Below are 21,497 nucleotides of genomic sequence, written 5' to 3'. Positions count from 1 at the left end.
ACAGGCTCCACACTGGAACTGCACCATGGTCTCTGTCTCCCTCTGTGGGAAAGAGAGAGAAAGGGAAATAGAGAGAGGCAGCAGTGGCCCTTACATAAAAGCGGTAGTTAATTCCTCAAATCTTGTTTCTCTATTTTGAGGCTGTTGTTTCCCTTTTTTTCATTTTATTCATAAAAACAAAACAAAAATAAAAACCCTAAACAAAAATGTTATTATATAAACACACAATACATTTTTTATGACACACAGAAAAGTATGACATGATTTCTAATATAATTTAGTATTATACCGTTCGCCGTCATAGGGCTGTACGGAACTATCATAGCGCTCCAGCAGCTCTCGGGGAAGGATTTACGAAGCGGACATTGGTTTGTTCGCCAGCATCACTTGGGATATAAAACTACAGTGGTAAAGTAACTATTTATCGCAAAGAAAACTGCATGTTTATGACACTGTTGTGATTTGGTGATGAATACGAAGCCCCCACACACCCCTGTGGGGTTTGTATTCTTGACACGAAACAACAAAGGAGATATGAGTAATTTAGAATTTGAGGCCTGGCTAATGTAGCTTAGCAAGCTTTGCTACTGGGGCTAAAGTAATTTATTGGTTCTGGCATCAGCTAGTGCAGCTATTTGTATTTGATGCATCGCTAGATTGTAGACGTTTAAGTCTAACGCGTTCGTTGTTTTAACGCCATACTAGCGCAAAGTTAACATTGTTGCTTTTTAGCTTTATATTTTGTCGAACACAGGGAGTAAGCAGCAGCCAGGATACTAGCACATCCAGATTATGACAGCTACAACACTGTAACGTTAATTGCAGCACCTAGCGTGCTAGCTAGCAAAATTGAGCTTGGCCGTCCGATTCTGGTATTCTTTCTCGATGTAACAAGTTTCAGTCATAATGTAATTCGGAACTGGAAAAAAATGTATGATTCCATATTGTTTACTTGCGTACTTCCGACACCATTCTCATGCTTCGAGACAAAGTTATGTTCTGAAAACGTGTTCTGACAGTAGACCTAATGCAGCTAATGCAATCCAATTAAGTTAAGACATTTCAGTGGAAATCTACTTTAAGATAGCTAGTAACTATACTTGATTGTTTTTTTCTGTCTTGTGTAGCAGGTGGAGGGATGAGTCTCTCCCCTGTGATTGGCCAAGAGGTGCCCGAAGCAGCAAATGGGGTGTCTACGCCTGACTCGCCCGATCTATGCAGTGCAAATGGCCTGCTTGGTCCCGCCCCTGGTTCTGGTTCCATCCCCTCGTGGCAGCCCCTGAAGTGTGGGGGCAGGGTGCCCTGTCCTGGGCAGGACTCTGAGGAAGTCTCAGTGGGAGAGCCTGGCATCTGTCTGGAAGGAGAGACGCCATGCGAAAGCGACGGATACACAGACACAGCAGCCCTCAACTCGTATGCAGACACACAGACACTCACAACCTCGTCACACCCTAATGCACAGCCCTCTGCCACCTGCACGGCAGACACAGAACCATCAGCGTCGCCCCCGGACACGCTCCATTCGGCCCCTCACCAATCAGACGAGAGCCGGGACGATGCCCCGTCCAAATCCTCCGCTGGCCGTCAGAGCCGGCACACAGAGACGGCACACATAGAGACTGACAGATGCTGTTCTGGAGAGGAGGGCAGCAGGGGATCGGAGGGAGAGAAGGAAACGCAGGATGACGAGGAGGATGAGAAGAAGGAGAGAGAAGAAAAGCATGGAGAAGGAGTCCCAGACGCTGAAGATGAGGCTGAGGTGTGTGTGTTTGTGTGTGAGATTCAGCATGTGAATGTGTCTGAGAGGACAAGTGACCCCTCTCTCTGTTAGTGACCTGTCGTTTCTACTCTCCCCCTCTCTCCCCTTCAGCCCGGCGTCCCGAGTCTCGCATCCTCGGCACCCCTGGCCCTGCCCCCTCCCCCAGCGGAGCCAGACAGCAGCCCCTGCCCGCCCCACGTCATGGCCCAGGTACGCGTGCGGAACGTTCCGGAGCGCGAGCGCCTGGCCAGGGGCATGCAGGACAGCAAGAGCCTGGACGAGATCAGCCAGGCGTGCGGCGGGGCCACTGGGGGGGGGCGGGGCGGGGGCCGGGGGGGCCAGCCCGAGGGGCGCAGGGCCACCATCTCCAGCGCTCTGGAGCTGGAGGGGACGGTCAGCCACGATGGAGACCTGACCCATTTCATCACACGCAACCTGGAGCAGAAGATCAAGATGAGCTCCAAACCCAGTCTTGACTGTGACTGCGAGTCTGAGAGAGACTGTGAGTGTTCAGAGAGCTTATTATGGGATGGAGAGGGTGGGGGGGACTTCTGCATCATTGCATGGCTATCACATACTACTTAAAGGTCGCAATTAAAGTGTAGGACATTTACATTTATTCATTTAGCAGACACTTTTATCCAAAGCGACTTCCAAGGGAGAGCTTTACAAAGTGCATAGGTCACTGATAATAACAACGAGATAGCCCCAAAAACATTGCGGGTAGCCAAAACATGAAGCACATATTGTGAACAACCAAAATAAGTACCAAAGGGAAGAACCACAAGAGCATGTAGTTAAACAAGTTACAATTAAACAACATGAATCGCTATAAGTGCAAGTGTACCTGTAGAAAAGCAAGCAACAGTAAAAAATATTTCACAGCGAGTACAACAATTTTAATCAGTTACCACTAACCAACAAGAGCAACAAGACTCTAAGCAAGAGTCAGTGTGATCATTGAGGAAACTAACATGGGGTCCAGCAAACCATTCCTAAGTACCGTTGTACTCCCATTTCCCCACATCAATTAAGTATTTTGCTGGTGTTAAAAGGTGTGTGTGTGTTTGTTTGTGTAGCGGACTGCTCAGGGCCCATCTATCGAGGTCGGGGGTCTTTGCGGCGGCCGGCAGACATCCCACCCATCGACCCTGCTGTCCTATTGGACCTGGAGAGACACACCCAGGAAGTGGCCCACAGCGTGGAGATGATGATGCGCAGCCTCAACGGAACCATCCAGAACGTGAGTGTGGTTCAGTCATGTCCACATCCTCCTTTCTTTCTTTCTTTCTTTCTTTGTTCCTTCCTTCCTTTTATGTGTGACGTCCTCTTTGCCCTCATAACAGTGTCTCTCTGTCCATCTGTAGATGACTGCTCTGAGTGTGGGTTACATTCAGACCTACAGAGACTCTGTGGACAGTTTGGGGGAGTCTGTGGATATGAGTATAAAGGTGAGAGACCGTGTGTTAAGTCAATTCAAGTTTATTAATAGAGCACATTTAAAAACAACAACCATTGATCAAAGTGCTGTACAATGTGTGTGTGTGTGTGTGCATGGGGGGGTGAGCAGAGATATTGTGAAATTAGTTTGAAGAAGGTCTGTGGATATTGCTGTGTGTGTGAGGAAATTGTCGGGTTTTTGTGGGTGAAACACCAAGTGTTAATATCAGTTTTAACATGCTTGTGCATCTGTGCGTGTGTGTGTGTGAAGGGAATGTACACACTGATGGCTCGCTGTGAGGAGCTGGACCGCTCCATGCAGCCCATACACACCCTGGCGGCCCAGATACGAGATGTCAAACGCACCCTGGATGCTCTGGAAGCAATCTGCAAGTAACCCCGCCCCTTCCCAGACACCGTCAGCTTTCCCTACCTCCCCCCCTGAACCCTGAAACACTGGCGACACTTTGACCCCGCCCCTTTCTGGAATAACGGCTACTAATCGGATGATCCGCTGCCTCCTCCTGTGTGAATTCCACGTCTGCTCGGGACGGTCATAGTGATTGACAGTTCAGCGGGGCACTGATGTATGCTGATGAAGATGATGATGATGAAGTACCTGCTCGGCTCCGTCCAGCCTACCTGGCTCAGATTGCACTAACCACTGCTGCCCACATGAGGGCCCCCTCTGTGTATCCATCTCTACCCCCCCTCCTCTCTCTGTGGTACCCTTAGTCATGTCACTGGTTGGTGGACCGGTACTATTGTAGTACTAGCACTAGTTGTACGATGGTACTACTGTACGGGGTTGTAACTTTTGCCCAAAGTGATGTTTTTTTCCGTGGGGGGTGGGGGGCGTGCGGGAGAGGTCATCTTCGCTACATGCTCGTTTGTACAGAGAATATGAATGAATTGGTCAGAAGCACCTGTGTGTACATACAATCTCTTTCTGTAACGGAAACTCAGCCAGATGATTGAGCTACTACCCTTTGTCGTGTATATTTTAAGAAAAATAACATAATAAATTTACATGAGATGTCTGATGGCTTTGGTTATCCAGGGGTCTCGGTCACAACACGATCAGACCCACGGTCACAATACGGTCGCTATTTACTCAGCAGCTTAGCTATTTTTTTATAGGCTATATGGTTATATCTTATGTTCATGTATGAGTGAAAAGCAAACCTGGTCCTAGTTGACCTTGACATTCTGAGATCACCCCTAATCCTGGATCAGAAGGACCAGGAGAGAGAGGCCTGAACACTGGATGGAGATGAGTCTCATACAGCCAGTATTTAATACATGAAGAAGATAACAGGTAGCAAGTTACAAAGGAGCTCATATAGTATTTCACTATACAATAAGGATAAAGGTGAAAATGCACATAGAAAACACATACTGGTCACGTCGTTGTGGTGAAATACAGATCCACGACTCTACAGCACTGCACCTATTACATGAATATGTTCTTGATGAAGTAATGTGGTGAGGGGTTGTGGTTGGATAGCTGGTGTGTTGCTGTGCAAGAGCTCTGTTCGGTTGTTTTCTTGTTTTTTTCCCCCAACACCTGAGTCTTGGTCAACGGTCCACATTTCTATTGAACTCTTTTTGTGAAATCACCTTTAATCTCTCCAGAGTTTCTATCAGACACACTTGTTTAAACACCGGGTGCAACAGTGTTGGAATACAATCATGCAGCCTGATCCTTGACCTCAGTCCTGAGAGTTCAGCAGGGTCTTCTCCGATGTCCCAAACCATGGAGTTTCTGCTGAACATCTTAAGCTGCCTGGGCAACCCCAGTAGGCGAAACAAGTTCCCCCTCTCCAGGGTTGTTCAAGGTTGGACGAGGCAGAGAGCTGAGGCAAGAAGCAACGCAGGCAAGATGGCGGCAGAGAGGGGCGGCGCACTGTGGTCCGAGGGCGTCGGCACCGAGGCTCCAGGGGAGACGCCCCCGCTCGGCTCCGTCAGAGGCTTTGGCGAGGGCGGTGGGACTCTCTGTCCCTGTCCCTGGCTCTGCCCCCCCAGCGCTGCCCCGTCCTTGGGGGACTGCTCGTCGGCAGCGGCCCCCTCCAGGGCCTCGTACCACTGGCACCTGAAGTCCCTCCTCCACCTGTCCAGGCCGGCTGGGCTCAGCTGGCCGGTGGCCGCCACGCCCTGCGCCTTCTCCAGCCCCAGCAGGAAGTCAGGCCGGGGCAGGTGGAGGTAGGCCGAGCTCTCGGCATTCCTCCGGACGCAGCGGCCGCGCCCCTGGCACAGGGAGACGGAGCAGAGGCGGGCGGCGGTGGTGATGTTGACGGCGTACGGCCCCAGGACGTCGCGCACGTACGCTGCCAGCTCCGAGCACGCTCTCTGGGGGGCCGGGGAGCACAGAAGGGGCATCACACACACAGGAAGAGATGGATACCATGACGGATGTAACATAGGTACTGTTAGAACCGTGCACTTCTAGTACTTCTAGTTCTAGTACTGTCCTATATGCATTTAACAATGCTAACTTAGTGTATTTCAATAGTTAAATGTTAGATGGATAGATATTGTACCAATAGCTACTGTACTGATATATAGTGTTGATAGATACCTGGGTCTTGATGGGTGTTTTGTCCCACATGATGGCCCCGGCTGTCCCCATAGCAACACTCTCTCCGATCGTGTTGACCAAGTCAGCCTGCAGGGAGAGCACAGTGATCGTCAGTCTACGGAACCACACACCTGCCTCAGATCCACACACCTGCCTCAGATCCACTAACCTGCGTCAGATCCACACACCTGCCTCAGAACTACACATCTTCTAACCTTGGCTTTCAACCAGGATGGACACTTACCTCAGATAGGTAAGTATTGGTCGAAGAGTAGACACCTTGGACCAATGGGAACACAGGGATGTCGTAGGCGGTCCCGGCCAAAGACGCCACTCTCATCGCCTCTCGGATCTGATTGGACACGTACAGCCTGGCCTGGGGGTTAGGGGTCAGCTTCTCCAGGGTGAGGGAGGGGTAGAGGGCAGAGCAGCGTTTCCATAGCCACAGCATTTCGTCGTTAAGGGCCATCTCCGCTGCCGGGCAGCGTCCGGTGTAGTTGGAGAGAGACTGGCTGGGGCTGGAGTTGTAACAGTCGGGGTACGGGGACACGCCCCACAGAGCCTTGGGGCGGAGCCTGCGGACCTCCCATAGCGTCTCAGTCAGAATGGACTGAGCAGCCGCCTCGAAGTCCACCTGGCACATGACATCATCAATATGAGACGGTTTGTTGTGATTGAGATGTGTATTTCATGTACAGGTAAAGAAATGGTGCCGTTTCGGAAACCCTCCTACCTGGGACCACTTCTCCACCTCCTCGGGGCTCCAGTCGGGAAAGAAAGCCCTGAGAAGAGCTCTGGACTCCTCCAGGTACAGGCCCTGCTTCTCCTGGTTCCTGCTCCACTGGGGGGCCCACTCCTCCCAGCGCAGCACCCCCAGCCCCTGGTACCCCACCTGGGGCAGCAAGACCGCCAAGTCCTCCCCCGTCTTCTGGAGGTGGTTGTCCAGCCGGGTGTGCTGAGGCAATCCCCCGTTGACAGGCTGGCCCTGGTCCGTGTAGTAGGGGTAGTGGCCCAGAGAATCCTCGTAGAACACCGTCACCCGGCCCTCGCGCTCCATGCCATAGGCCCCTGGGTCCGGCCGGCCGGAGCAGGCCGTGTCTGGAAACCCCCAGAACACCATGAAGGGCTTGCCGGGGAAGAGAGGGGCGAGGGCAGGCTGGGAGGGGCCGCCGAGGCTGGGCCTGGGGATGTAGAGGAGAACCAGGAGACCCAATAGGAGGGGCTCCCGTCCCATTCCCGGTTCTGTCCACGCCATGGAGACGGCTCTGTGTGTCACGCAAGCTTGCTCAGCCAATCATAGCCCTGGAGACACAAGCAGGACCCGAACAATCAATTTACAGTTGGACCGGCAGACTGGATGAAAACTTTGGATGCGTACTCGCATACACACACTCCAGTCTAGTACGGCCCTGACCAGAGCCCTACTCCCAGGACAGACTAAGCATTTACTCCGAAGGCCTTTGTTGTCAGCAGTAGATTAATCCACTAACCCCTACTGTCCTCCACCTCCAACCAATCAGAGCGGCCCCTACGCTGAGGTGAACAAGGACAATGCGTCAGAGGAAAGTACGGTGAGAGGAGGAGGGAAAAAGAGGGAGACGTGGAGAAAAGGAGAGCGGCGAGATTTAGAAGGGTAAAGACAGAGGTCGTGGATTTCCACGGGATTTAATTACATTGTGGTTAATAGGATTCATTAGTGCCACCCCCACACTGCTTGTACGGATGACTTCTCCCTACTCTGTTAACGAAAGTTGTGCCTCTTTACCAACCTGTGGCACCTACTGAGGTTCTGGGATGTTTGTAGCATTTCATTTATTCAGCTGGCAGGACATGGAGTAACACTGGACAAAAATATGATGACTAATATTCAAGGCACATATTGTATATGGTCCATTGAAAAGGCATGAAAATTGTGAGGGCTCATTCATATAATGAACACAGAGTAGCCCACAGATAAGGCATAACAGGTGGTATATGGAAAAAGTTGACAGATTCATCTAAAAAGGCAGTCATTGTCAATTGTGTCATATGGTCCTGACAGCTTCCTGTCTGGTCTGAGAACAGGGCATGGGGAACTGACACAGTGAGCAATACGATTGTTATAGAGGGCTTTCGGGAAATTTGTAACCACTGAGGGTCATCCGATTAGAATGGGAAAGAATGGAGGCTTGGATATCCAGATTGATTATTAACACTTTGTATTGTATAAACACAAATGAGGAATGTATTGTAAGTGGGTGAGTGCGTGTGTGGTTCTGAAAGTAAAGTACAAACAGAATGTACATTAATACACGACCCTGTATGGTGCATTTAAATAACAAGTTATACAGGGAACTAACTAAGAATTCAACCTCTTAAGTAATGACATGCTACTGGCTTACTTTAAAATCAACAAGGGCATATACGCTAAATGAAAGACCGCTCAACAGTTTACAGTAGCATCGGTAAACTTCAACACTCGTATTTGTACATTAGTTAGCAGTTTATGCTAAGGGAGTTCACGAACAGTACCATCATGCTAGGTTAATCAAATTACACTCCTCATGACAATTATGAGCAAGGTAAACTATCACGAACATATAATGACGAGATACAAAGTCAACTTACGTATACATGGACGCACACAAATTTGACAAAGTCTCCCGTACATTTATGAGTAATTATCACTCGAAACAAACTGCCGCTGTGCAACATGTATACATAAACCTTTCTGACTCTGAGATGGATGACTTGTGGATGATAAGTCACATGACCAAAAAGCTATCTATTCGTGCCATGAAGCACATAAATATAATAAATATAACGTGTGGAGTGGAGTCACATGACCAAACAATTACCAAATATGGTCATTATCCAAAACATGCTCTGTCTGGGCAACTTAACAAATAACTACTATTGCCTTTTTAACAACAATAATCTATCTGAATGAATGCAGTAATGCAAAGAAAGCAATAAAATAATATTAAGATGAAAGTATAGTGTAATGATATAAGATCAGGTCGCATCTCATTACATAAAGTTATATAAATTAAAAAGCAAATATAGGAATACAGTATGATTTGATATACTAATTAGGATTATCAACGTGGTAAATATTTGAATTTCTCCCAAATTATGATCACTTACAGGACTGCATCCTTCCATCTTCCCTTCCTCAGACAAATCTCTCCTGTGTGGACTTGGTGACTGGTGTGTAGGGGAGCACCTATCCAGTCATGTTAGATGGGACATGAGGAAGGAATGCAGTTCTGCTTAGAGTACTTGGATTGACCCAGGTTCTGTTCCCTCCTAGGCACCACATAGCCAAACTGCAGAGGAACCACACACACCTCTCTCTCCACACACACACATACCCCTCTACACACACACACCTCTCTCTCTATACACACACACATACCCCTCTACACACACACACCTCCACACACACACACTCACACATATCCCTCCACACACACCCCTCTCTCTACACGCACACACCCCTCTCCACACATACACCCTTTTCCACACACATAAACATCCCTCTCCAGACACACACACCCCTCTCCAGACACACACACCCCTCTTCAGACACACACACCCCTCTCCAGACACACACACCCCTGTCTGCACACACACACACACCCCTCTCCACAGTTGGCTGGGTACTAGCTGGTGATAGACGGTCTGCTTGCGTGTTTCTCCACCCGCTGCTGCATGTGCTCTCGCTCTGACCAGGAACCAGGGATTGATGGGCGAGCTTAGCAGGAATTTGTTCCATCACCAAAACATGAAGCACAGCTCTTCTACACACACTTAGAGGGCCCATTGCCCCACCATGGTAAAAACAACACTGATCCCATCAGCAACAGTAATCTGCACATCTTTGTTCATCCACTAGGCAAAGTGGTGTGTGTGTGTGTGTGTGTGTGGTCGCTCTCAGGGTGTACAAAAATGTATTATTACTCTGACAGCCAGGTTAACCCTTGTGCTGCCTTCGGGTCACATGACCCAAAGGTTCATAACAAACCATCATTGTGTTTACCCAATTTTACCCAATACAAAAACAATTTTTTTTTTTTTCTTTTAACCTTCGCAGTGTGGGGGGTCTGAGACAGCCGAACGGTTAAAAGAAAATGCTTCACTTTGTTTTTGTATGCGGTAAAGTTGTCGCAATACGATGGTGGGTCACAATGACTGATGGGTCAGAATGACCCGAAGATAACACAAGGGTTAAACAACTTGTGAATTTAAGAAATGGTATGTTTAGGTTAGTATAGATAATACATTTACAGTAATACTGGAGCAGTGCGTCATACTATGTGTGTGTGCGTGTGCAGTGCGTGTGTGTGTGTGTGTGTTAGACAACCTTAGTCATACACCCTCTGAGACTATAATCTATGATGTTCTAAGGCACCATTTCAAAGCTCTTCCTCCTCATATTTAGACTGAAGGATTTATCGTCTCCCCAACTCCCAGCCTGGCTATAGAACACAGAATCCTCCCATCAGATCCTGGGGATTGAACAGTGAGGCATGAGTTATTAAAACTAGTTTCTAACCGGAACTTATTGTCTATTTCTACTGCTGCTGTAACGATGCAATTTCCCCTCAGGGATCAATGAAGTTTGTCTTTATCTATCTAATGGGCTTTTCTGACACACTTTTGTTGAAACCAAAAAAACTAAACATATGCATCTGAAAGTGTTTTTTATCTAGGACTATTTAAAGCAGAGTTCTTCCACGGTTACGTTTTAAGATCCTCTTTTCAGAGTGTGGAAACAACCAGAGGACCTTCATCTCTACAAATGTAGACCACCTGGCCACAGGCACAATGTATATATGTACATCCGTGATCCCAGATTTAGCAGGGTCACTGTGGGGTCTGAACCAAATCCCAGAGTTAATGTTCTGAAGCTCTCGATAAAGCTGTGGTCACTCACCTCACCATGGGATTGGTCTGGAGATGAGGAAGGAGACCAGGGGTCACCTGTTGGTCCCCCTGGGTGTGAAAGTTCCTCAGGTGTTGAGGTTCACGTTGGAGGTCTCAGTTGGGAAGGGATTCTCAACTTCCTTCCTTCTCAACTCCAACACAAATCTAAGTCTCTGGATGTTTACCCAGACAGCCAACCCCGCCCGGATAGCCTGTGCTCCAGGAGCGATGGCTTGTCCTCTCAGGGGGCGAGGAGCTTCCCCAGATGAGAGGCTGCTCAGAGGGCCCCGAGGTTCCTGTCACACGTGTTGTTTTGGTCGTCCAGGAAGACGTTCTTCTGGATGCGTTCCACGAGTCGGCTTGAATTCTGTTCCGTAGTCCGTTCTGGAGTCTCTTCTGCAGTCTGTTCGGCGCTCTGTCCTGTAATCTGTTCTGTCGGCAGTTCTGTAATCTGTTCTGTATCCTGTTCGGTATCCTGTTCTGTCGGCGGTTCAAGTCCAGAGAATGCAGGTTAGACCCAGCAGGAGCAAGCCAGGGTGGACGGCAGGAGGCTGGCATGGATGTGTGTTTGTTTGAGGGAGCGACAGGATGGAAAGGTGTCCCTGGGACGCACGGGGAAGGAGGGAGGGAGAGCGCGAGAGACGACAGCCTTCACCTGGCTAATCTGGCGGTAAGCAGGGTCAGCGTAGACCACATCTACTCACAGGGCCATTCTGGCCGTAATCCCAGATAATCACACTGCCACAACGCCTCCCTCCATGCTTCTACCCCCCCCCCCTCCCTCCCTTTAGTTGTGTATTTCTCCACACACACACACCCCACACCCACATACACCCCTGTCTAATTTCATATCTTGTTAGTTGTATGCGTGGCGTGTTCCTAAGCATTACGGATTGTGAATAGGCCTCTAGGTTTGATCTCCATTTTCTCTCATTATCTTTCACTCTATCTTTCTTACTTTAGCCTTCTCGATGTATCTCTCTGACTCTGACTCTCTCACTCTGTCTCTCTCACTCTGTCTCTCTCACTCTGTTTCTCTCCCTCTGTCTCTCTCCCTCTGTCTCTCTCACTTTGTCTCTCTCACTTTGTCTCTCTCACTTTGTCTCTCTCACTCTGTCTCTCTCACTCTGTCTCTCTCACTCTGTCTCTCTCACTTTGTCTCTCTCACTTTGTCTCTCTCACTCTGTCTCTCTCACTCTGTCTCTCTCACTCTGTCTCTCTCACTTTGTCTCTCTCACTCTGTCTATCTCACTCTGTCTCTCTCACTCTGTCTCTCTCACTCTGTCTCTCTCACTTTGTCTCTCTCACTTTGTCTCTCTCACTTTGTCTGTCTCCGCCTGCCTCCCCATCTCCTGTCTCTTCACTTCCATTCTAAGTACCTTTAACTAATTCCTAACAGTGGGTCCAGTTCCAGATTCTACTGCCAGACCAAGAGGACCAATCAGGTCCTTCACAGTCCTGGGCCCCGTTTACTTCATCAGGGGCCCTAAAGCAGCTTGCAGGACATGCTATTAATAATAAGCTTCTCTCGCCACATATACTCTGTGTGTGTGTGTTTATGTGTGTGTGTGTGTGTTGGTGCGGATGTTCCGGGGCGAACAGACAGGCCGGCAGACGGACTTGAGATTATGTTGGAGCGGTACTCTGAGGTTAGTCCAGTACTCCGGGGACACGTCACCATGGAAACGGATCAGGTGGATGATGATGTTGACCCAGACAGCAGTTTCCATTCAGTGTCGCTCCATACCTGTCCATCAGGGTTGTGTGTTTGTGTGTGTGTGTGTGTATCTCAGGTCAGGTATATAATCAACCTTGCAGGTCAGGTCCTCTGATTGGATGGGGAGCATCTGTTAAAACATCACAGACTCCCTTGTCACCTTCTCCATTTCCTGTCAGCGCCAGAGATTGGAGGTGGTCCTGGCAGACCCACTCACAGACCCCAGGAGAACGCTCCTCTCCAAATGTTGATCTTCTCCAGGTGTCCTCTCTCTCCAACCTTCCCTCCCTCTTTTTCTTTCTCTCATTCTCTCTCCCTCTCTCCATCTTTCTCAGTTCCAATGTTTTTTTTGTATCCTTCTCTCTCCCTCTCTTTCTCTGTCTCTCTCTCTCTCATTCTAATGGACCTCTCCCTATTACTCTCTCTGTCTCTATCTTTCTTTGTCTATCCCCTCCCCCCCTCTCTTCCTCCTTGGGTGGCTCATGTTTGAGGGTCAGGTCTGGTCGGGTAAGAACCGGCCACACCGGAGGATCTCACCTGGGAGTTCTCTTGAACATGACCCAGTTTTCCAGCCACAGAAACACCCCAATAACCTTATAGTCCTGCTGCATGGATCCTCTGGCTCGTGTTCCTGGGATGAAGTTCCATCTTGGAAAAATAACAAGGGAAAAAATAATAGTGTATGTCTATCATTCTACATGAACCAATGAATGGGAAAGCGGCAGTTGCTATTCCGGTGTGTTCCGGGACAGTGTCCTCTAGTGGCTGTACTGCAACACAGCAGGTTCTCATATCATCCAGTCAGCACAACTGTGGGTCCTCACTCTACACAATGCAGGTCAGTAAGTGCAGCTCACACACACACACCACGGACAGAAGGAGGAATTACAGTTTGGCTGACGCGACAGACAAAATGCTGTGCTTTACATGATCTCATCCAGCAGGAATGTGGGCTAATGAGAACGAATGAGAAATGGTGTCTTCTTCAAAAAACGGTAAGGCGGCAGAGTGGTGAAAAGCATCCTGGTCCCAAAAAAAGAAGAGAGAGAGAGAGAAGGGGGGAGAGAGAAGGGGGGAGAGAGAAAGGGAGAAAGGAGATGATAAATAGCTTTCTGATAAGTCAACACGCACAAACAAACACAGAGCTAATTGTGGCTCATACAGACCTGGAGCTGCTAGGCCAAACTGGCAGTGCAACAGACCACACAGACCACACAGACAGACAGACAGACAGACAGACAGACAGACAGGTAGGTAGGCAGGTAGGCAGACAAGAAGACAGACAGACAGACAGACAGACAGAAAGATAGGCAGGAAACCAGGCAAACAGACACACAGACACACAGAGAGACAACCAGGCAGGCAGGCATTAATCTTGACTAATAATGTCCCTCATCCCTCTCCAGAATATCCTACCCTATTACCCCAACACACCCACCACCACCACACACAAACACACACACACAGAGTCTGTAAAGTCTTTCAAGTAAGCCGCCAATCTGAAGAGCTCTTCAAGTGGCTCGTCCAGCAGCAGTGTGTGTGTGTGGGGGGGGGGGGGTAGACATGCGGGATAGGCGGGGAGGCTAGGAGAGAGATGGGAAGTAGGGGTGATGAGGGGTGGGGGGAGACTGTCAGAGAGAGTAGGGCTTCTGGTGGAGAACCACATGACAACAGAAGCAGTTGGAGGTGGCACCAAACCGGAAAACTGTGCCATAAAGAGACAGACAGCACAATGACGCCTGGACGGAGGGACGGAGGGTGTGAGGAGGAGGAAGAGAGGGAGTAGAGCAGGGAGGGGCTGCTCCCATCTGTTCGAAACAAAAAGGTAAAATGGAGTTAGAGGAGCTGAACGGAGCAGAGGGGAGGTTGTGTGTTTTTGTGTGTGTGGGTAGGTGTGTGTGTGTGTGTGTGCGTGCGTGCATGCTCACGTTTTGTGTTTGCCTGCTTGGATATGTGTGTGTGCCAATGTGTGTGTGTTTGAAGAACGGGGAGGGGTGAGGGTAGGGGTAGATACGAAAGGGAGGGGGAGGATGGGGTGAGTAGAAAGGGAGGAGGGACCGAAGGAGAGAGGAGTGGGAGGAAGGGGGAGGGTTTGCGTGGGGGGGGGGGGGGGGGGGGTTGGGACGGATGTTTCCAGAAGAGCAGCAGCCGTGTCAGAAGCAAAAAGAAGAGAAAAGGGGGGGGAAGCGTGTCCCAGGAATTTACAAATGAAAGGAGAAGGTTTTTCTTTTAATGCGATTAAATGTTTCCATCTCAGTGCTCCTGCAGCAGACAGTTCAGGTCTTTAGGAGCAGGAGTAGCGGAACGTAGCCCTGAGCAGGAGGCGGGGGGGGGGGCGAGAGAGGAGGAAGAGAGGAGAGGAGAAGAGAAGAGAGAAGGAGGGGACAGGGCGGGAAGAGGGAGGAGAAGGACTTGGGACACATCGACTGATCGGAGTAGATATGGGGAACAGGCTTAACAAAACGTTGAGCTCGAAGACAGTAAATGTCTCTGGCCATTCGATGGCCGTGCGCAGTCCTCCCACTCAACTCTACTGACAGAGAACTCAATACCCTCTGGATTGCATAGGAATCCCTCCAGCACCTTGAGCCAAACTCGGCCACAGTAGTACCACTCGATAGAACAGAAGCTGTTCATTGAAACGTTATCCACATAATACTTCCTGTTCAGAACAGAGGATTTGACAAGATGTTCTTTTTCATTGCTCTATCTCGACAACCAGACAGTCCACTTTTTTTTTTTATCACATTATCTATTCGCTGTGTCAGAACCCTTCTCTGAACAACCTCCAGCCTGGCTGCGAAGAGGCTTTCTGGCCCAAGTTCCTGGACCTGCTCCCTGCTTGGACTTGGGCCTTGGGCTGGCTCTGAAGCCATCTCTGGGGAGAGACACTGGGGCTGAAGCTGAGGCTGAAGCTGGGGCTGTGACATGTGACATGGAAGGTGTTAGGTATGATCGCTCATAAAGTTTAGGTCTTGCGATATTTATTTGAGCTTTACATTCTTTCTTGTCGATGTGGTCAGATCGCTAGGGGCTGTCAAGACGAGCAGGACTCAGCCATTCCAATGTACCTGTACAAACGACAAACAACCTTGAACTTGAGACTGTACAACCGCGCAACTGGTCCTTCACCCCGTTGTCCTCCAGCCCCCTCTCCATCCACCTCCTCCTGCCTCCCCAAACATTACTGAACACTACAGGAGGAGGGGTCTCCCCGTCGCAGCAGCTGCCAGGGCAACCACAGGGGGGGGGGGGGGGGGGGGCGACACGTGGCAGAGGTCAGAGGTCAGGGGGAGGAGCTGGGGGCTGTGTGTCAAGGTCAAGATGGGGGCTACAGGTCATTCAGTGGCTGACATCCAAGACACAATGAGGCTGTCGCTACTGTCTTCGGCTCTGTTTGAGATTCTCTGCCTCCTTTTCCTTTTCTGTTTGTTATACTCGCCATTGCAGCTATCCTACTGATGGTGTACGTGCGCTTTGTTTGTTGTTTGGTTAACTCGGAGCTAAGATCAGGAAGCCTTGGAGGTTTAAACATCGACACAATGTACATTTCCGTGTTGTCAGGGTCAGTGAGTGAGGCCGGTGCCCGGATGAAGTGATCCGTAATAGAAACAGGGTGACTGTCACACAAACACACAGACGTGCACACACACACACACTCTCATGCAGACAAATCATACACCCCAACACACAGTGGATCATGTTTTCGTGTCACAAGCCTGGTAAGGTTCAGAATCATGCCTAGACTGTAAACCTAGTGGAAATTCACTGGGAAAAAAGTGAGTGAATTTCTTGCTTGAACTTCTGATTTTGCGCTTGAGTGAACTCGTTTGTTCGGAGAGGTGGGAAGCAGGGGGGTATGTGTGCGTGTGTATGCGAATATGTACAGTATGCGTGTGTGTATGAAGGTGCGTGTGCATTTGTGTTTTTTTCGGATGGAAATTGAGCTCATCCAGAAGTAAGAGGTGAGGCTAATATCCTGTCCAGTTGGATCTTGTTTGAATGTGTGTGTGTGCGATTGGGTTAAATATCCTTTTCTGAGTACTCCACATCAACCCATTGAACCATAGCATTACCCCCCCCCCCCCATGCCCAACCCCCCCCCCCCCCCCCCCACGCTCCTTATTCTTAACTAACACCAACTGTGCAATGGCACCAGCAGTGTAGCAGCCATCAAACTATTACCCTGCCCCCCCCTCCCCCCCCCCCCCCCGCCCTGTGTGAAGTGGCTCCAGTAGCATGGCAGTTACCCCCACCCACCCCGCCGCCCTCCTCCCCCTGCCCCCTCGCCTCACCAGCAGGACTCCCATCCCATCATGCACCACTGTGTGCAAACACATTCCTGGAGCCGCTGACCCGCGCTCCCCAGGTTACCATGGTGACCACTACCTCTCCATGGCGACCGGGCCTTTACCTCCCTCCCTCCCCCACCCTCGCTCCCTCCCTCCCCCACAACAGCAGCAGCTCAAACCCACTGGGCTCTGCCCTCCCAGGTGATACATCAGTCTATCGCTCTCTCTTTCTGTCCCTCCATTCTCTCCATCTCTCTCTTATCTCTCTCTGTGGAGGCAGAGAAGCTACCAGACTACGGGTGGCCGTAATCCACCCTCTCAAAACTCTTCTTCTGACTTCTAACACAGTCCCCACCCCTCCTCCTGTCATCTACGTACATTAACTCCGATAATACTGTACCCCCCCCAACAACCCCCTCCACGCCTACACAACCCACCGACCCGGCCCCGTGGGGGTCCTTGGCGTTGAAAGAGGAGCCACACAGTGAAACTCATATTTTCAGCCCTCCTTCATTCACTGTCCGAGGTCAGCTCAGAGCAAGGCGGTTTGTTCGTGGGCGGGTACTGATTGTAGCTTTTACAACCAAAAAAAATGAATTCCTCCCCCCCTCCCCCCTCCGGCTGTCGGTCTCCTGGCGTGTGCTGACCTTTCTACTGAAAGAGCGACCCGGGGGAAGAAAGAAGGAGAGGAAGAATGTATATTATGCAAATTGATGGATTATCATTCACTCAGATGGTGAAATATGATTGTGATGTGTGTGTTGGGGGGCACCGAGGTACAGGGTTTGTGTGCGCGTGCACGTGAGTGACGTCTGAGGACTTTTAGGCAGCGGGGTCGACGGTAAACAGAGATGTTTACCGAATTCCATCTTGCCGCTGTCGTCATGACAACCTCACAGTGGGAATGACTGTGTCTGTTTTACTGTGCTGGCATACATGAATGAGAGCAACGTTTAACCCCCCCACCTTTCTAATACACACACCCATAAACACACACACACACACTCCAAACCCCCCCCCTGAGAACAGAGCTTTTTCGGGTCTTGGCAGTAAAGCCTGAACAAACTGAAGTGGGCTTTGGGTCCCTCCTCTCTCAAAATAAACCTGCTTCCACATTTAGTCTGTACACACACTCTATACACACCATCTTGTATGACAGTCACACACCCCAACACCTGTTAGACTGTGTGTCCTGAGTCACACACAGTCAAATGCACCTACACCTTCCTCTGTTGCAATACAAGCTGTTCGAGGACACTATTGGAATATTGGAAATGTTGTGCATACAGGATGCGATTGAGGTTTGCTGAACACTCACCTTGACTGAGGCTCAAAGCTCCTTCATTACTTCTCCACATCCTTTAATCCCTCCCTCCTCCAGTCCTCTCCGCCTGCCCAGAACACAATGGGAGAACGGAGAGGCCACATCCTCCAATAGCAGGATAGAGAGGGAAGGGGGCCAAGAGAGAGGCAGCGAGGAAGGAAAAGAGGACTCTCGTCCTCCCCTTCCTCCTTCCCTCCTTCCCTCCTTCCACAGAATTCGAAAAGAAACCCAACTAGAACCCCTCAAATTTTTCCGGAGTGGGGACAAGCGAAAGGTCGCTAACACCTGCCGTTGTGCACTCAAAACCACCTTGGAGAACCATGTTTGTTTTCAGCTAGAACTCTCATTCGTCAAACACAGGGAGAATGAAGGGCTTTTCAGAAGGTTCTCCTCTGCCTCTCACAGCCTGCCTCTCACGTCTGCCTACACAGCCTCTCTCTCACAGCCTGCCTCTCACAGCCTGCCTCTCACGGCCTGCCTCTCACAGCCTGCCTCTCACAGCCTGCCTCTCACAGCCTGCCTCTCACGGCCTGCCTCTCACGGCCTGCCTCTCACAGCCTGCCTCTCACAGCCTGCCTCTCACAGCCTGCCTCTCACGGCCTGCCTTTCACAGCCTGCCTCTCACGGCCTGCCTCTCACGGCCTGCCTCTCACAGCCTGCCTCTCACAGCCTGCCTCTCACGGCCTACCTCTCACAGCCTGCCTCTCACAGCCTGCCTCTCACGGCCTGCCTCTCACAGCCTGCCTCTCACAGCCTGCCTCTCACAGCCTGCCTCTCACAGCCTGCCTCTCACGGCCTGCCTCTCACAGCCTGCCTCTCACAGCCTACCTCTCACGGCCTGCCTCTCACAGCCTGCCTCTCACAGCCTGCCTCTCACAGCCTGGTGTTTTAACAGGTGAGGCGATGATTGCAGGGCTCTACTGTCTGATAGAGCCGCACTACACAGTCCCTTCTGACTGGGTACAGCTGAAAGAGAAGAGTCTTCAAAGCCCAGGGGAGAGGCCACATCAATAAAACATTACGAGGATTGATATGATGGAATTGGTTGGTGGAATTATCTTGGATTGGAGTAGGTACGCTGTGTGCGTGTCTGAGAGAGAACAAGACCATTAGATAGGGAGTGTGTGTCTGTGCATGTATTTACACGTGTGTGTGTGTGTGTGTGTTTGTGTATGTGCATGCTTGTGTGTGTGTGTGTGTGTGTGTGTGTGTGTGTGTGCGAGAGGGGGGGGGTTATGTCAGAACTCTTCTGTCACACTTTATAATGATCAAAGTGCTCTCCTGGACCCCCTAGTGCACACACTCTCACTCAGTCATCTGCAGAGCAATTGCTCATCCATGCAGCTTTGCACACACACACACACACACACACACACGCACAGACACACACTAACACACACTTATCTTCCCCCCCTCCTCTTTCCCTCCCCTCCCCTTCCCTCTATCCTACTTCTTTCCTTCTAAGATGGGATTGAAGTTCTGCTCAGTGAATACACCAGGAGACTGGCTTTGTTGAATGACTTACATGAGTATCAGGACTGTGTGTGTACGACGTGCTTGTAAATCAGGGTGTCTGTGTGTCCGTACGGTGCGAGTGTGCATGTATTGGTACACATGTGTGTGTATACCAGGCATTAGAGTCTCGGAGCGTGTGAACATGTTTGATTACATCCTGCACGCACTTTCTACTTACTCCACTCATTCTATTCTTTCCCCGTTCCGCGGCTGCTGATTCAGGAGTTCCAGAAGCGTCCGTTGGTTGGGTCGGGGGCCCAGCGGAGGGGCGGGAGGGGTGGAGGTGGAGGGGGGCCGCGAGCGGGTGGTTGGCGGCCCGTCTTTGTGCTCTAAATCCGGGGGAATCCACGGGGCTTTGTGGCTCCCTGCTCGTGTGGCAGAGAGAGAGAGAGCTGAGAGGGAGGTTTCTGCTCACGGTGGCTCGCTGCCTCTCTCCCTTTCTCTGTCTCTCTCCGTTTCTCTTATTGTTCTCCCTCGCTAGCCGCAGTCACTGTGGCGCAGCCAGATAGCCAGTCAGTCAATCAGTCAGTCAGTCATTCAATGTCAGACAGACATAGACAGGCAGACAGACAGACAGACAGACAGACAGACAGACAGACATACAGACGGACAGAAAGAAAGACAGACAGTCAGTCAGTAAGTCAGTCAGTCAGTCAGTCATCCAACAGGCATCTAGCTACACAGCAAGGTGGCCAGCCGTTTCATAAACCAGTCAGTCAGCCAGCAAGCCAGTCAGTCAGCTAATACCACTAATTCAGGGACACTTTTTCTAGTCATCCAGGAGGCCAGCACCAGTCAGGAAGGCAGCCAACGCTATTCAGTCAGCCAGCACCATCTGTCTTAACATCTGTGTACCTTTGGACACACTGATCCAGAGGGAGTCCACCTCTCTAAGTGTTCCAGAATCTTCCCTCACCTGCCTGTCTGCACAGATAAACAGCCAACACCAGTCAGTCAACACCAGTCAGCTAGCAGCAGTCATCCAGAGTCATATCAGTCTCTGACTACAGTGTGTGTGTGTTTGTGTGCGTGTATGTGTGTTTGTATGGACACTGTATAAACCCTCCACAGCGGGTGACATCATTTGACATTTGCCCAAAATGGCCACAGCAACGAAGAAACTGAGAGCTCGTCTTCAGGCTAGCGTTCTCCATTCCCCCCTCCCTACTCCCTCACTCTCCTCCCCCCCCCCCCCCCCTTCCCTCTCTTCCCCCCTCTTTCCCTCATGACGTGAGCCCAGATCAAGGAGCAGAGCGGAGCCGTGTTGCTCAGAGAGATCGGGAAGCGGGGAGGCACGCAGGAATGCAGCTCCACTGGAGCCACTTGGGGGGAGAGGGGTGGGGGGGGGGGGGACAGCAATTAATTCTACAACATCCCTGGGAGTGTGTTCTCTCCCCTGTAGACACTCTGCTCGGCTTTTGTCTCCCGGTCTCGAGGCACTGTGCTGTCGTTACGACAACCGGGAGGAACGGTCTGGGGGGGTGGCAGGGAGTGTAACCACTCACTCGGTTTGTCTGTCTGCCTGTCTGTGATGTACGTATGCATTTGTCTGTTTGTTTGTGTATACATATCTGTTGGGTTGGCTGATATTTGTGTGAGTGTGTCTGCCTGTCAATTTGTATGCATGTGTGGGTGTTTGTGTGTCTGTCTGTCCAAATTTGGAGTGTTAGGCAGAGAGGAAACACAAACAGGCACACAATGGCTCTACTGCTGTCTCTGTTGGTCAGTCTCTCACTGTCACCCTACTTTATCACGGTGCAGAATGAAAGTGCTTTTCGGCGATATTTGAATGTGAGTGAAAAGACCCTATTCAGCTGCTATGGGCCTTTATTAACACGCGTCTCTGGGGCTGCACAAAGACCCCACCAATAGACGAGCTCTCGTACTCAGGTATGATGTCCCTTTCATATTCCCGTGCTGGATACCCATTGGCTAACAGGCACCGGGGGGGCTTTTGTTCCCCC

The 21,497-nt window shown here is 50.5% G+C and overlaps 2 protein-coding genes across 3 annotated transcripts; one reads left to right on the top strand and one right to left on the bottom strand.

Moving 5' to 3' along the window:
• Positions 1-347: 347 nt before the first annotated feature.
• On the top strand, positions 348-4,239 carry borcs6 (BLOC-1 related complex subunit 6). 2 transcript variants are annotated; one of them, XM_067240282.1, is made up of 6 exons: positions 348-408; positions 1,128-1,759; positions 1,871-2,261; positions 2,839-3,002; positions 3,127-3,210; positions 3,471-4,239. In XM_067240282.1, the coding sequence occupies exons 2-6, from the start codon at positions 1,139-1,141 to the stop codon at positions 3,594-3,596; spliced, it is 1,386 nt and encodes a 461-aa protein (XP_067096383.1). In that variant the 5' UTR covers positions 348-408; positions 1,128-1,138; the 3' UTR covers positions 3,597-4,239. The 2 variants fall into 2 exon arrangements, with proteins under 2 accessions (XP_067096383.1, XP_067096384.1); XM_067240283.1 differs by having other exon boundaries at positions 394-413.
• A 793-nt stretch (positions 4,240-5,032) lies between these two features.
• Positions 5,033-7,011, bottom strand: si:dkey-72l14.3 (Glyco_hydro_56 domain-containing protein). Its single transcript, XM_067240912.1, has 4 exons — positions 6,511-7,011; positions 6,022-6,411; positions 5,778-5,864; positions 5,033-5,548 (listed from the first exon to the last, which is right to left on the bottom strand). The coding sequence occupies exons 1-4, from the start codon at positions 7,009-7,011 to the stop codon at positions 5,033-5,035; spliced, it is 1,494 nt and encodes a 497-aa protein (XP_067097013.1).
• Between the last annotated feature and the right edge of the window lie 14,486 nt (positions 7,012-21,497).

The sequence above is a fragment of the Osmerus mordax genome, chromosome 7, assembly GCF_038355195.1.
Source record: "Osmerus mordax isolate fOsmMor3 chromosome 7, fOsmMor3.pri, whole genome shotgun sequence".
Taxonomy (NCBI): Eukaryota; Metazoa; Chordata; class Actinopteri; order Osmeriformes; family Osmeridae; genus Osmerus; species Osmerus mordax.
Note: the sequence above shows the minus strand (reverse complement) of the source record. Positions and strands in the feature narration are given on the sequence as shown.